The sequence below is a fragment of the Hyperolius riggenbachi genome, chromosome 12 (assembly GCF_040937935.1).
Source record: "Hyperolius riggenbachi isolate aHypRig1 chromosome 12, aHypRig1.pri, whole genome shotgun sequence".
Classification (NCBI taxonomy): Eukaryota; Metazoa; Chordata; class Amphibia; order Anura; family Hyperoliidae; genus Hyperolius; species Hyperolius riggenbachi.
In genome coordinates, this window is record NC_090657.1 from 61,211,704 (window position 1) to 61,225,319 (window position 13,616).

General features: G+C 45.5%; 1 protein-coding gene across 1 annotated transcript in view; it reads left to right on the plus strand.

The window, feature by feature from the left end:
- Window positions 1-13,229, plus strand: part of EME1 (essential meiotic structure-specific endonuclease 1) — an 18,501-nt gene extending 5,272 nt beyond the window's left edge. Inside the window, exons 2-8 of the mRNA XM_068261957.1 lie at window positions 593-720; window positions 806-892; window positions 7,278-7,393; window positions 7,472-7,595; window positions 9,155-9,270; window positions 10,676-10,865; window positions 11,894-13,229. Of these exons, the coding sequence (XP_068118058.1) occupies window positions 593-720; window positions 806-892; window positions 7,278-7,393; window positions 7,472-7,595; window positions 9,155-9,270; window positions 10,676-10,865; window positions 11,894-12,064 (932 nt within the window). The 3' untranslated portion in view covers window positions 12,065-13,229. The remainder of the gene's footprint in view (window positions 1-592; window positions 721-805; window positions 893-7,277; window positions 7,394-7,471; window positions 7,596-9,154; window positions 9,271-10,675; window positions 10,866-11,893) is intronic.
- The last annotated feature ends 387 nt before the right edge of the window (window positions 13,230-13,616 follow it).

Here is a 13,616-nt window from a genome sequence, read left to right on the forward strand (position 1 = left end):
GTTATTATTTTGTACACACTAGAAAGATATGGCAGCTAAAAACCAAGCTGCACCTGACTGACACTAGCTGCATAGGGCTGCAAAGATTCTTAAAGGACAAATGAAGTGAGAAGAATATGGAGGCTGCCATATTTATTTCCTTTTAAACAATATCAGTTGCCTGGCAGCCCTGCTGATCTATTTGGATGCAGTAGTAACTGAAACAAGCATGTAGCTAATCTTACCAGATCTGACAATAAGGTCAGAAAAACCTGATCTGCTGCATGCTTGTTCAGGGTCTATGGCTAAATGTATTAGGGGCAGAGCATCAGCAGGACAGACGGGCAACTGGTATTGCGTAAAAGGAAATAAATATGGCACCCTTCATATCCTTCTTGCTTCAGTTGTCCTTTAAAGGTACAACTGTGCTCATTACAGCTGAAACAGGTGCTACAAACTTACACTGATGGAGGATGTTCGCTTCTAAAATAGTTTGCATGCAAAAAATTTCGTACACGACCCTTCCACCGGAATAAGGTCATCGTGTTGTAAAGAAATGGTGTTATTATTAGTGGATTGATGTACAGCTCAGTCACTCTGCATGTCTCCTCAGTTCTCTTGCAGGGCACATTGGGAGGACAAGTTCTGAGCGCTTTGCAGGCTCAGGATCATCATTGTGTTATCCAGCCACAGCCAGTTGCAAGGAGCATTACCTGGAGCAGGTCTGGGGAAGACTTCAATGTGAGTACTTCAAGGAAACATGCATTGCACTGCATTGCAAGTCCACTATTACATCGGCTATCTTTCTTACACTTCTTCACCACAGGGGGAACCCTTCTGTCAAGAGGAAGAGGAGATGCTTGTTCTTGTCCCAGGAGAAGACTTCTTTACGATGGTTCAGAACAGTAAGACGGTAGGAAGTTCTATTCTCTTTGGTTCGCCACTACTTAATCTTCCATCTGAATTTCCTTGTGCTGAAAGGGTAACTGTAGTTACTAACATACTGTATTATTCGCACCATGAGACGCACCAAACTATAAGATGCATCTAAGTTTAGTGGACCAAAGCCAGGGGAAAAAAATTCTAAACCATGGTGCATCTATGAGGCAGGGGTGTCTTGTGGAGCGTCTCACCCTCCTAAACTAACCCCGATTCCCCGGGGCCCCAGCAGAATAGTGTCAGCTTGCATCAGGATTCCCCCTAAGCTGTTACCCCCCCAACACCTGGGGGCCCTATCGGTACCAGGTCTCCCCATAAGCTGTTTTCCTTCCTAACACTGCTTCCTGAGGGCCCTATCAAAGCTAGTGGCAGCCGGGGCTGGCTATCCCGTACCCCATTTTGACTCTCCCACACCCCTCCCATCCAGGCTAACCGTGATCCCTTCAGCCCCTGCAGAGTATAACTGCAGCGGAGACCTCACCTCTCCAGCTGGCGCACTCAGTCCTTGTTTTGTGTCCTATCTCTGGTCTTGTATCATTGCTGGGGCTCTTCCACACCATAGCGCACATACGCCGGGGTCACGGATAGTGGACACCAGCCTCGAAGCGCTTTGCGGTGGGGAGCTAACAGGGTCTCTGCCTCCTCGCACTAGAGCAAGGAGGCAATCTGGCATGAGTGGGGGGGGGGGGGGGGGGGACCAGCTTGCGCACTGTAGCGCTGCCCCATTTCACACATGCCAGTGTAATTATGATATTATGCTACAAAGCACAGTACTGAAGAGAATCCGACACTTTGATCCACATAGCTTGATGCTGTAACGGACTAGCTCCGGCAATGCGCCCCAACCCCGCCCACGTTATATTTCCCAGAACGTCATTTCGGACAGCACCCCTGGATGAGACTTGTCTCCCTCCCCACTGTGGACAGGAAACTGTTAAAAGAAGAATTTGCATAAGCAATAGGCAGCCACATATAAGATACTACACCTGCCACAGTACCTCAGTTTAGTTTCCTGTCCCGGACGGGATGCATGGGAGAGGTCTCCAGGAGTGCCATCCATGTCAGGCGGCAGGGGCAGCGTTTTCCAGGGCTCCAAGCAGCACTGTTCAGTGAACAGTCGGAGCCCTGCAGCGTGGAGGAGGCTTCTCCATCGGAGGCAGCAACTTTATGCGCGCATGTGCGTGCATTGGAGAGAGTTCACTTCCGGTTGAACCGGAGGTACTCACGCGCTGGCGTCCCGCGTGATCTGAAGTCTGAGCCGGGCGGCAGGGGCCGCGGCGGTGATTAGGAATCGGCATACAGCTGATTCCTTAAGGTAAGAAGCTGATTAAGCATATGCTTAGCCGGCAGGGGCCGCATGCATAATTGGATCAGCTGCATCAAATCAGCAGCACAGGTATAAGTTTGTAGAGTCCATGATGCACTCTGGTTTGTGGCTGAGATCATGGAGGACGCCTCTGGGTCAGCTCCTGCACAATCTGCTGAATCTGCCCAGGATCCCTCTCTGGCAAGTAGATGTGATTATGTTTCTTCTGCTTGGCTGGATGTATGTTATGTATAGAGGGATTTGTCTAATGGCTGGCTATCGTTTATTATGTTTTATACCCCAAAAGACATAAGACTGAGAAGGTTGAAAAGTCTGAAAAATCTTCTACTCAGTCCAGTCAGCATGGATTGGCAACTCTGAATGGAAATTGTGCCAGTATTGTACAGAGAAGGTCCACAGCAATAGGAAATTAAAGATTCTGCTATTGCTTCTACCGCCTCAGCTGCTTCAGATGGGCCTGGGACTAGTACTGCTATGGCTTATCTACCTGTTATAGCTAATCCATCATCTCCTATGTTGTCTGCACCTCTAACTATGCCTCCTGCTTCCAAGAGACATAGGCCTCTATTTATTGAGCATTCCTGCATGCGGTAATGCTCAAAACAGCTGACTTTACCCACCATTTAGTAAAGTGTGCATTCATAAAACCTGTGTCCGCATGAAAATTTATAATTCCTGAGCAGGTGCCAGAAATTAACACCTTGTGCGGAGATTATCACAACACAGGTCACTGAAGGTTAATTCATAAAAATTAAAGCAGGCAAATGTGAGCAGAGAAACCCTGGCTGTTTAGAGAAGGCGATAAGCCAGCCATAACAGGCAAGCTAATGGAGAGACAGACCTCCCAGGCAGCTGCAGTGAGAGCAGAACAAACTGCATCCCGGAATACCCAGGCTGTGTTTTTAACCCCTTGGGTACCTGTTTTCAGATAAATTTCACATCAGAAAGCCTGCATGTGTAACATTCTTGAAGTTCTTCTAAGCTGCAGCAATTAAATAGATTGTTTAAAAGAACTAGACAGATTCAGGGCAAGGAGAGGCAATTTAAACAAAAATGCACATGTAAAGGAATGCTGGGGCTGCCTCCTTTATAGTAACTCTCTCTGCACAGAGAAAATGTATCAAACTAGGAGGAAGATTTGAGTAAAACTGACTAAGGGCCTTTTTTTTCATTACTCTGCGAGTTACGATTTGATTCTGATCACGAGGTACGTTAAACTAATGGAAACTGCAGCAGCAATTTCCATTAGTGCAATCTGATTGCGATGCGATTTGGACAAAGCACAATCGTCATCCTCCTGCATTGTATGCAATTGAGCTGTACTATAAGTATAGTAGCGCAATCGCATAGTGGAAATTGAAGTGCGATTGGGATCGCAAATGCGGTTGCGATCGCATTTCATAGTAGAAAAGAGCCCTAACCGCAATGTTTTTTTCCTGAATTAATGAAAGACTTACTAATAGGTATTAAGTCTGAGCAGAAATCTTTGACACCTTTGGATCAAATGTATGAGAGTTTGGCGGATCCTCATTCTCGGCTTATTCCAGTCCATTCTACTCTTAAGATTAGGATTAAGGAGTGGGATAATCTAGGAAAAGTTTTGGTTTTTTTTGGCCCAGATCATTATCTAAATGTTGTTTTTCTCCTGAAGATCAGGGTTTTGGGGAACCCCGCCTAAATTAGATCCATATTTTTCAAGGGTATCAAACAAAACTGACCTACTTTTTTGAGGATTTCTGGGAAATTTTGAATGATTTCCCTAAAGTTTGGAATGCTTCCAATTATCTAGTGGACGCTTCAGATGATATGGTTAAACTTATGGCCAGAACTACGGCATTAGTTAATTCAGCCAGAACAGGTGTATGGGTAAAAACTTGGAATGATGACAATTCTTCAAAATCAAGTTATGTGGTGTACCTTGTGAAGGGGGTCTGCTGTTTGAGTCAGTTAGACAACCCTCTAGACAGAACGGCAGACACACATTAAAAAAAAAAAAAAAAAAAAAAAAAAAAAAGTATTCCTGTTAAAGGAATTCTATCGATTCACATATTTTCAATTGACACAGGAATTGTCTGGGAAGTGTTGCTAAGTACTGGTGTATACATTTTAGTAGCAACCTCTTTGTTTACTGTTATCAAAATGCTTTCGAACTTTACTGACAAAACTGACTCTGAGCCATGAGGAGAGGGGAAATTCCCCTCACACTTGATCAGATAACTCTGTGTAACTGTGTGTGACAGAGAGAACAGCTGCAGCTTCTGTGTCCTGTTTCGGACTGAAGTGTCTGTAGAGAGCAGAGGAAATGTAACTAATTGTTACAGCTTTTCATACTGTTTTTTGCTTTCAGAGTTTGTTTGATATTTGCTTTCTGTAGTCCGATATGCAACTCTGGCTGTGCATTGAAGTAGACACCCCTTCTGCAATTGATTTGTCCCAATATAGCTAATCCTACCCTCAGTAAATTACAGCTTTTGCCTCTGATATTTAACATGAAAAGTAGGAAAATGTTTACACAGCAACTTTATTACATTATTTGTACATTGTCATTTTAGAACACTTGGGTATCGATAGTATCCTTTAAGAAAGGACCTTTTCAAAGTAAACGGTCCTTTCGTCCCTCCTTCTAAGAATAAGTCAGATCCCTAGTCCTCTAAGGGCAGGAGATGGGCTCTCTACAAGTCACAGAAGCCTAAGGGCCTGTTCAGACTGCACACGTTTCCAGCTGCGTTTTGGAAACGCGTGCAGAAGGCCAACACGCACGACATCAGACAGTGCATAGAGTGCACTGTCTGATGTTCACACTGCATGCGTTCCGAACGCATGCTGCACGCAGATTTAGCAAAAACGCGCGGCTGTCCCATTTACTTTTCAGTGATGGGATCAGCCACGCAACGCATGCAAACGCGGATGGCGTGCGTTCGTACGCGTTGCGTTCCGCATGCGTGGCCGTCCGCGTTTGTAATGTGAACCGGCCCTAAGTCCAACTTCACTTTTACCAAGAAGTCAGATAAGCAATGACGCTAGTATTCCAGTGAGATGGAGAATTGCAAATTTCAAAACATGGCAACTACAGTGCACAAAATATTGGTTATTTAGGCTTCTTTCACAGTGGGACGTTACAGGCGCAGGTTAGAGCAGCTTGTAACGCAGACCAGCTCACAGTAATGAAAAATCAATGGGCTGTTCACAGTGCCCACGTTGTGTTACACTCTAACGCTGGACGTTTAAAGAAAGTGCATCATGCTGTGCGTTATACACGGTTTTAGCCGCATTAGACTGTTTGCATATGCTCAATAATGTGTGTTTTTTGTTTTTTCTTGCAGGAGAGGAGGGGAGAGTCCGCTGTTGTGGCCAGCCACATGACTAATTAATATGCACTGCAGTGTTAACTTCCTGGAGCGGCCGCTTATTGGCTGGCAGGACCACGTGATGCGGAGTTTTCCGATCACGTGCTCTCCACAGTCTTTTGCTGCATGCGCCGTTTTCGTCCGATAGTAAGCGTCAAAAAGTACGCATCACAGACCCATCAGGAGACGCATAACGTGGCTCTAAATAGCATCCAACTTCAAAGCTCACATGCGTTGCCTTGGGGGCACGTTATGTGACCTTAGCGTCGCATCTAACGCAACGTCTTAGTGGGAAAGAGCCTTTAAGGTGTTTTTTGTCGGAGGGATACAGAATAGAGTTCAGCCAGCCTCCTTTTAAGAGCTTTTGCATTACTCCCCGTTTGCAGGACCAAATAAAGTTTTCAGCCCTACAATCGAAAGTCCTTTCCCTGTTTAGAAAAAAAGGGTAGTTCGAGAAGTACCGAAATGTCAAAGGACAGGGATTCTATTGCCCTGTGTTTTGTCTAGTAAAGGAGCTACAGGGAAATTATCAGTTCATACTAAATTTAAAGAGTCTAAACCAGAAGGTAAAATACAGAAAATTCAGGATGGATTTGATCTATTATTCATCTCTTACAGAAGGACGATTTCCTAGCCTTTCTAGACTGAAAAGATGCGTATCTTCAATTACCGATACATCTGACTTCTCAATAATGCTTAAGGTTTGCCATCCAGATGGAGGAAGAGGTAAGAATGTATCAGTTTAATGCTTTGCCCTTCGGATTATCCTCAGCTCCAGGGTTGTTTATGAAGGTAATGTCTGGGGTTCTAGCTACACTTAGACAGAGAAAGGTTAACATTTTGGGTTACCTTGATTTTCTGTTTTGGGGGACATCTCCCAATTCGGTAAGAGATCAGATTGTTACGACAATAGTCTTACTACAAGATCTAGGTTGGATCATTAATTGGGAGAAATCTTCCTTAATTAAATCCTACACAGATTATACATTTGTTTGGGCTATTTCATTAGCATATCAGACACAGGGGGAGCAATTCAATTCTATCATGGCTCATTCCACAAGAGGAATTTCGACTTCTTGGGCACAGAGGGCAGGGGCCTCTATAGATCAGATCTGCAGAGCTGCGACCTGGTCAAGTCACAATACGTTTGTAAAGCACTATCGCCTTAATGTATCTGTCTCTGCAGGTTTATCCTTCAGAAGGAAAGTTTTGCAAGCTGTGGTCCCACCCTAAGGTTTTAACTCTTGTATATCGTCTCATCCAGGGGTGCTGTCCGAAATGACGTTCTGGGAAAGACCACTTTACTTACGGTAAAGTCTTTTCCAGTAGTCATGAGGACAGCACCCCTGCAACCCGCCCTTATTTGGGTAGGAAAGAGAAATAAGTTTGTGTAAGCATCATTAAATGTCCGTGTCATCTTTTTATTAACTGAGGTACTGTGGCAGGTGTAGTATCTTATATGTGGCTGCCTATTGCTTATGCAAATTCTTCTTTTAACAGTTTCCTGTCCACAGTGGGGAGGGAGACAAGTCTCATCCAGGGGTGCTGTCCTCATGACTACTGGAAAAGACTTTACCGTAAGTAAAGTGGTCTTTTCTATATATTCTCCTTACTTTTAGTTTTGTTATAATGGACCTCCTATGTGAATTTCTCTCTCTGAGGGATTTGTTTACGTTTCCATACAGGAGCCGCACTTTAACCAGAGCACTGACACTTTATCCAGCTTCGTGTCTCGAATCATGCTGAGCAAGTCCCGTGCCATCCTCACCCTGGTGATTCTGGAGGTAGAGAAATACTTCAAGTAAGTCTTGATTTAAAAAAGAAAAAAAAAAGACTGTTATAACCAAGTTACAGTGAGTCCTAACTTTCTCCGGTGCAGAGATCAGAAGAGTAAAGGTAGGAAGAAGCTCCAACAAGTTGTTCGAGGAGAGGTCGCGAAGGAACGAAGGCGTAAACAGAAGGATGTGCAGGAACTACCAAAGCTTAGCAGAGTAGATGTAGAGGTGAGATTTCATCCTGACTCGTGACAAATCCTGCTGGCCTCAATCTGACATTGATTGTGTATTCATTTAAGCATACCTTAAGTGAGAATTGTGGAAGCTACCATTGCTCAGTAACATCATTCGAGGGTTCTACCGTAATGATTTGGACTCTGTTACAAATATTCCATCTGGAGGTGAATGCTCTGCTGGTGAAACCAATGATAAGGGGTGATATGCACCTCCTTCCTGACAGCTCCCTGTGGAGCATCGTTGTCTGGGCATCAGTCTCCAACTCCTAAAGAATGAATTGCACATGCCAGTCACATGGAGGACAAAGAAGTCTTACATGCTCTGTCCACTCTTGTTCCCTGTAATTTCAGCAGCTGTGGCAGGGAGCATTCTCGGCATGTGTACTTGAGAAGTTTTGATCGTGCACAAGAAAGTGTTTCTTAAAGGGACCTGTAACCTTTAAAAAAAAAAAGTTAGATACTTCCCTCAGTAGGGGGAAGCCTTTCGATGGTCCAGAGGGTTTCCCAATCTTCCGATGCCCCTCCTGCACTGCACTGTAACCCTCTAAACCAGGGGTGTCAAGCACAAAGTGGGCCAAAATGGAAAACTGGGACCAAGCCGCAGGCCAACTTCAATGTCTAATGGCCCCACTTCCCTGGTATGTAATAGCCCCCTCCCTCCCCTATACAATTCACTGGTGTATAATGGCCCTGCCCCTCCACCCCCTCCCCCACACATATAGATCCCTGGTGTCTAGTAGTTCTCCCTCATATAGTTATCTGGTGTTTAGTGGTCCTCTCCCCTCTACAGTTCCCTGGTGTTTAGTGGTCCTCCCTCTCCTATAAAGTTCCCTGCGTTCTAGTGGCCCCCTACATCCCCTATATATTCCCCTGATGTCTTGTGGCCCCCTTGCCTCCCCTATACAGTTCCCTGTCTACTGGTCCTCTTCCCTCCCCCATATGAAATTCCTGGTGATCTAAGCCTTCACCTCCAATATAGCTTCCCTGGTGGTCTACAGTGGGTCAAACACATTGTAAAGTGTAGAAATTACTTGGGGGCCAAATTTGATGGCTCTTCGGGCCAGATTTGGCTGGAGCTTGACATGTATGCTCAATACAATTTTGGACATTATCATTGAAGATTGCTTCTAGCTGTTCTCCCCATGGTGTCTGAGCACGGCCTCACTGCACAGGCGCAAAGTTTGGCACGCACCTGCGCATTAGCACAGAGCTGCTTGTTCTTTTTTTTTTTTTTCAAGCATGAGTTGCCCGCGCTCCGAACCTACCGGCGCCTGCACAGTGCGGTATATTGAAATGCATAAACGTGATGTTATTGTCAATAAAAGCCTGTATGAAACTTATGACTTGTAATTCTACTTCAATACACCACAGAAACATCTAACAAAAATCTAAAAACATAGAAGCAGCAAACTTTGTGCTCACACCTTGGGTCCCTTTTTAAAAGCGTTGAACCCCTGTCATTTTTTGTGTAGTACTGGCAGAATTGTCAGAGGAATAAGGAGGTGAGTGGAGATATCCCCAGACCCCAACTACTGTTTTTTTCTGTTTCAGGCAGTGATGGCCTTTCAGCTGCAAACAGACGTCCATGTTTGGTTCCTGGAGACCTGGAAGGAATTCTCAGACTTCGTCTGCATGTTTAGCAAAGCGCTGGCAGAGGCTCCAACCAAGTAATGTCATACTGCATTGTTTTATTTGGGGTGGGGTTATTAGGAGGTTCTCTGCATTCAATATGTGTAGCTATCCCCCTAGATACTCAGCACCACCTCCCTCTCACTAAAGAAGACATTTGCTAAAACATTGCCATCTAGGGGAGAGTTATGATACTGGCCTGACTCATATACAGCATTGAATGGAGAGTTAGCAACACATATACTGAATGCTTCTCATTTGTATGAATTGAAGTCAGCAGTCCCCTGCAAATAAAAACAAAGAACATCAAGAGCCCCAATAGTGTAATATGTATTGGTAAATGGTTACTAGATAAAGTAAATATTAATAATCACAAACCAGGGTTACCATTAGGCAACCACTGTAAAGGCAGGTGGGGAGATTTTCCTGACCCCACTCAGGAATAAGAAGTCACTCTCTGTAGATGGAAAAAAAAGGGGATTCAACCCTCCACCCAGGGTGGACTCAATATTATGCAGGAGAACAGAGGCGGCAAAAGGATAAAAGGAAGCTAAATGAGCTTAAAAACCAAATTCTTGGTAAATAGAGGAGGTAGTGGTGGACTTACCTCCTCCAAGTAGACACACAACAACTGTAGTAAAGACAGTCAATAGAAGAGCCTGGCTCTTCTACTGACCACATATGCTATTGCTCCGTTGTTATTGCCTGATGAAGCGGGATCAGGCCTGCGAAGCGCGTTGCATATTTGGAGTTCATAAATAAAATATATTGACTGTCTTTACTACAGTCGTTGTGTGTCTACTTGGAGGAGGTAAGTCCACCACTACCTCCTCTATTTACCAAGAATTTGGTTTTTAAGCTCATTTAGCTTCCTTTTATCTTTTTGGCACCTCTGTTCTCCTGCATAGTCTCCTGCAAATGGGCACCCTCCCACGTTATAGGGGTATATGGAGGTGGTTGTTGGCCCATACCATTTTAGAGGAACTAATAAAGGTGCCCATACATTACTTAATTTGTGGCATTGATATCTGTCCGATTCAATCATAAGGATGCCACATGGTCGCCCGATCTATCGATTTCTGGAAACGATAGATCCAGCATGCTGGAAAGATCTCACTTGAAAGGGCTCAGGCGGGTGTGTGTTGATGACAGCATTCAATATTCCCATTATGTTACTGTAATTATCCTTTCTATAGCATCAGAAACCCTTCCTATATCTATATATTGCTGTATATCAGTATGTAACCCCGTGGATTGACTCAGCATAGTAAGAGGGCTTTGCTAACCTGGAGGTCGGCGATGCACCTGTTTGGGGTCACATGACGTAATCTGAGCACTTGAGGAAAGATGTAATCAGATAATGATTTAAATGAGAACGAGATGTTGAAAACATCAGTAGAAAAATAGGTTGACGTGATGCACCTTTCTTTGTGTGTGTTTTAGGAGACAGCGAGACAACACGTCCTTCTCCTTCTACCTGGATGGTGATTGGGCATCGGGGGTGCGGGTAGAGAAGTGTGGGAAGGGGCTGCTGGAAGTGTGGAAACGGCAGATTCAGCAGTTTAACCGGGTCAGTGTGGAGGTGGCCAGTGCTGTGGTGGCAGCCTATCCCTCTCCACAGCTACTGATAAAGGTGAGTGCGCAATGTCAGTCACATGACCATAATGGAGGCACCTATGGCAGATTCCATCAATTTGTATGATTTGTCTCCTTTTTTTTTTTTTTTTTAAAGGGAACCCAAGGTGAGAGGAATATGGAGGCTGCCATATTTATTTCCTTATAAACAATACAGTCCCTACCCTACCCTACAAATCTGGGGAGTGTTAAGGTAGCCATACACTGGTCGATTTACCATTAGATTGACCACCTGACAGATCCCTATCTGATCGAATCTGATCAGAGAGGGATCGTATGGCTGCCTTTACTGCAAACAGATTGTGAATCGGTTTCAACCTGAAACCGATCACAATCTGTTGAGCTGCTCCTGCCGCCTGTCTTCCCCCCCCCCCCCCGTATACATTACCTAAAGCTGGCTCCGGGTCCTCTTCTCCGCGCTGCACCCCTCACCGCATCCCAGTGTACACTGTGTCACTCCGTGACCAGGAAGTTCAAATAGAGCGCCCTCTATCTGAACTTCCTGGTCACTGCAGTGACACAGGAAGTTAATGTACGCTGGGATGGAAGCAGGAACAAAGCGGAGAAGATGCCTGGGAGCCAGCGCCAGGTAATGTATACCTGATCGGATTGGCCGCCGCTAGCGACGCGCTCCTTACCCGCGGGCGATCGACAGTATTTTTCCGCACGCGATCGACGGACCGTTCCAATTTCGGGAGGAAATCGGATCGGCGGGTGCGTTTAGCCCGAACAATTGGCAGCAGATTCGATCCCAGTGATCGAATCTGCTGTCGAAACGGCCGCAAATTGGGCCAGTGTATGGCCAGCTTAAGAGGTGTTATGGGGGATTATATTGAACTTCCCACTGAGCATGCATGAAAGGCAGTGTGGAAGGCTTTCTTAGGATACAGAGACGAGACACCCTGATGTTAGGAGAACAATGCCCTGGGGGTGTATGTGTGCTAAACCCAACAACTTTGATCTAGAGATTGGATAGTTTCCGCCTACAATGCCCTGCCCTACTATTGTATATGTTCTCTCTTTCAGGCCTATCGCCGCTGTCTGACGGACCCAGAGCGACACAACCTATTGAGTGACATCCTTGTGCGTCGGGGAGAAGGTGTCACATCTACATCCCGCCGGATCGGCCCAGAACTGTCCAAACGCATCTACTTGCAGTTTATGAGTTCAGAACCAGAGTTATCGCTTGACTCGTGACGTTGTGGTATAATTCTGCTTTTCACTGGCGCCATCAGACTGAACAACAGACGGAGCAGCAGCCAATCAGCAATCATTCTCACCTGTTCTAAAGGTGAAGCCTGATTGGTTGCTTTCCCTCAGTGCCTGTGTAGTATGTTATTTTTATTGTTTTTGCTTTTAATTATACCAAAAGAGCAGTTTTTAATCTTTTCTAATAAGAGCAGTTCCTGACAACATATCATCACTAACTGGTCACAGGGACTGTCCTACTCAGGGCCAACGCTGCCACTGAGGCAAAGGGGGCACTTGCCCCAGAGGCTCCCGTGCCACTGGAACCTCCCCTGACTGCTCCCCATGGCAACCCATGTTCGGTTGTTCAGCTGCCTTGAAACGTCTCACCTGTCTCGGCAGCTGCTCCATCCCGATCTCCGTCTTCAGCCACACTGTCTGCCTCTTCTCTATGCCTGGCTCATGTTAGTTACACAAAATGCACCAGATAAGAAGAATATGCAGGCAACTGGGCGAGCAGCCACCAGGACAGGTGAGAGATTTCAAGGCAGCTGAACTACCCAATGGTGGTCACTGGGAGCAGTCGAGGAGGCCCCCTGGGTTGGTCTAGCGGCACGGGGGCCCCCCCGGGAGCTGACTTTCATGGGGGGAGGGGGCCCAAGTAACTTTTGCCTTAGGGCCCTATGTGGCTTAAAACTGCTCTGGTCCTACTGACATCTAATGGACTGTGAACTGGAATTCTATCGTTGTATGATGTTACTCAATGAAGGAATAAGTTGCAGTGTATTATCTCCCCAATGAGCTATACTCAAGCTGGGATTGCACAAGCATACATGCAGTTACCACACTAGTCATTGGTAATGTAAGTTCTACTTGTACTAACTATCCTGTTCCCCTTTCTCTACCATTGCTAAATGCACAGCTTATGGGAATGGCTGTGTGCTTATCCTGAGTGTGACTCAGATATGACAGCAGCCAAAAACCATCAGCAGATGGACAACAGGAAATGGCAGCACCTCATACTCCTCTCTCTGCATATTTCATATAAACCTGTAACAGGAAACAACATTTGTTCTACATGTTCTGTTATCTGATTGTTCTTTTAATGTGGAGTTATTTTTATCTTTTTTATTTTTGTATTTGTTGTTCATTAAATACATTTTGTGTAAAGTAATATGTCTATAGATGTTGAAAAGTATAGTGGTTTGTTACAAGAGCACATTAAAGGAATGCTGTAGGGGGTCGGGAAAAATGAGTTGAACTTACCCGATGGCTTCTAATGGTCCCCCGCAGACATCCTGTGCCCGCGCAGCCACTCACCGATGCTCCAGCCCCGCCTCTGGTTACTTCTGGAATTTCAGACTTTAAAGTCTGAAAAACACTGGGCCTGCATTGCCGTGTCCTTCGCTTATGTCACCAGGAGTGTATAGCGCAAGCCCAGTATGGTCTGTGCCTGCGCAGTACGCTCCTGGTGACATCAGCAGGAGCGAGGACACTGCAACGCAGGCGCAGTGGTTTTCAGACTTTAAAGTCTGAAATTTCAGAAGTGAACCGGAGGTGG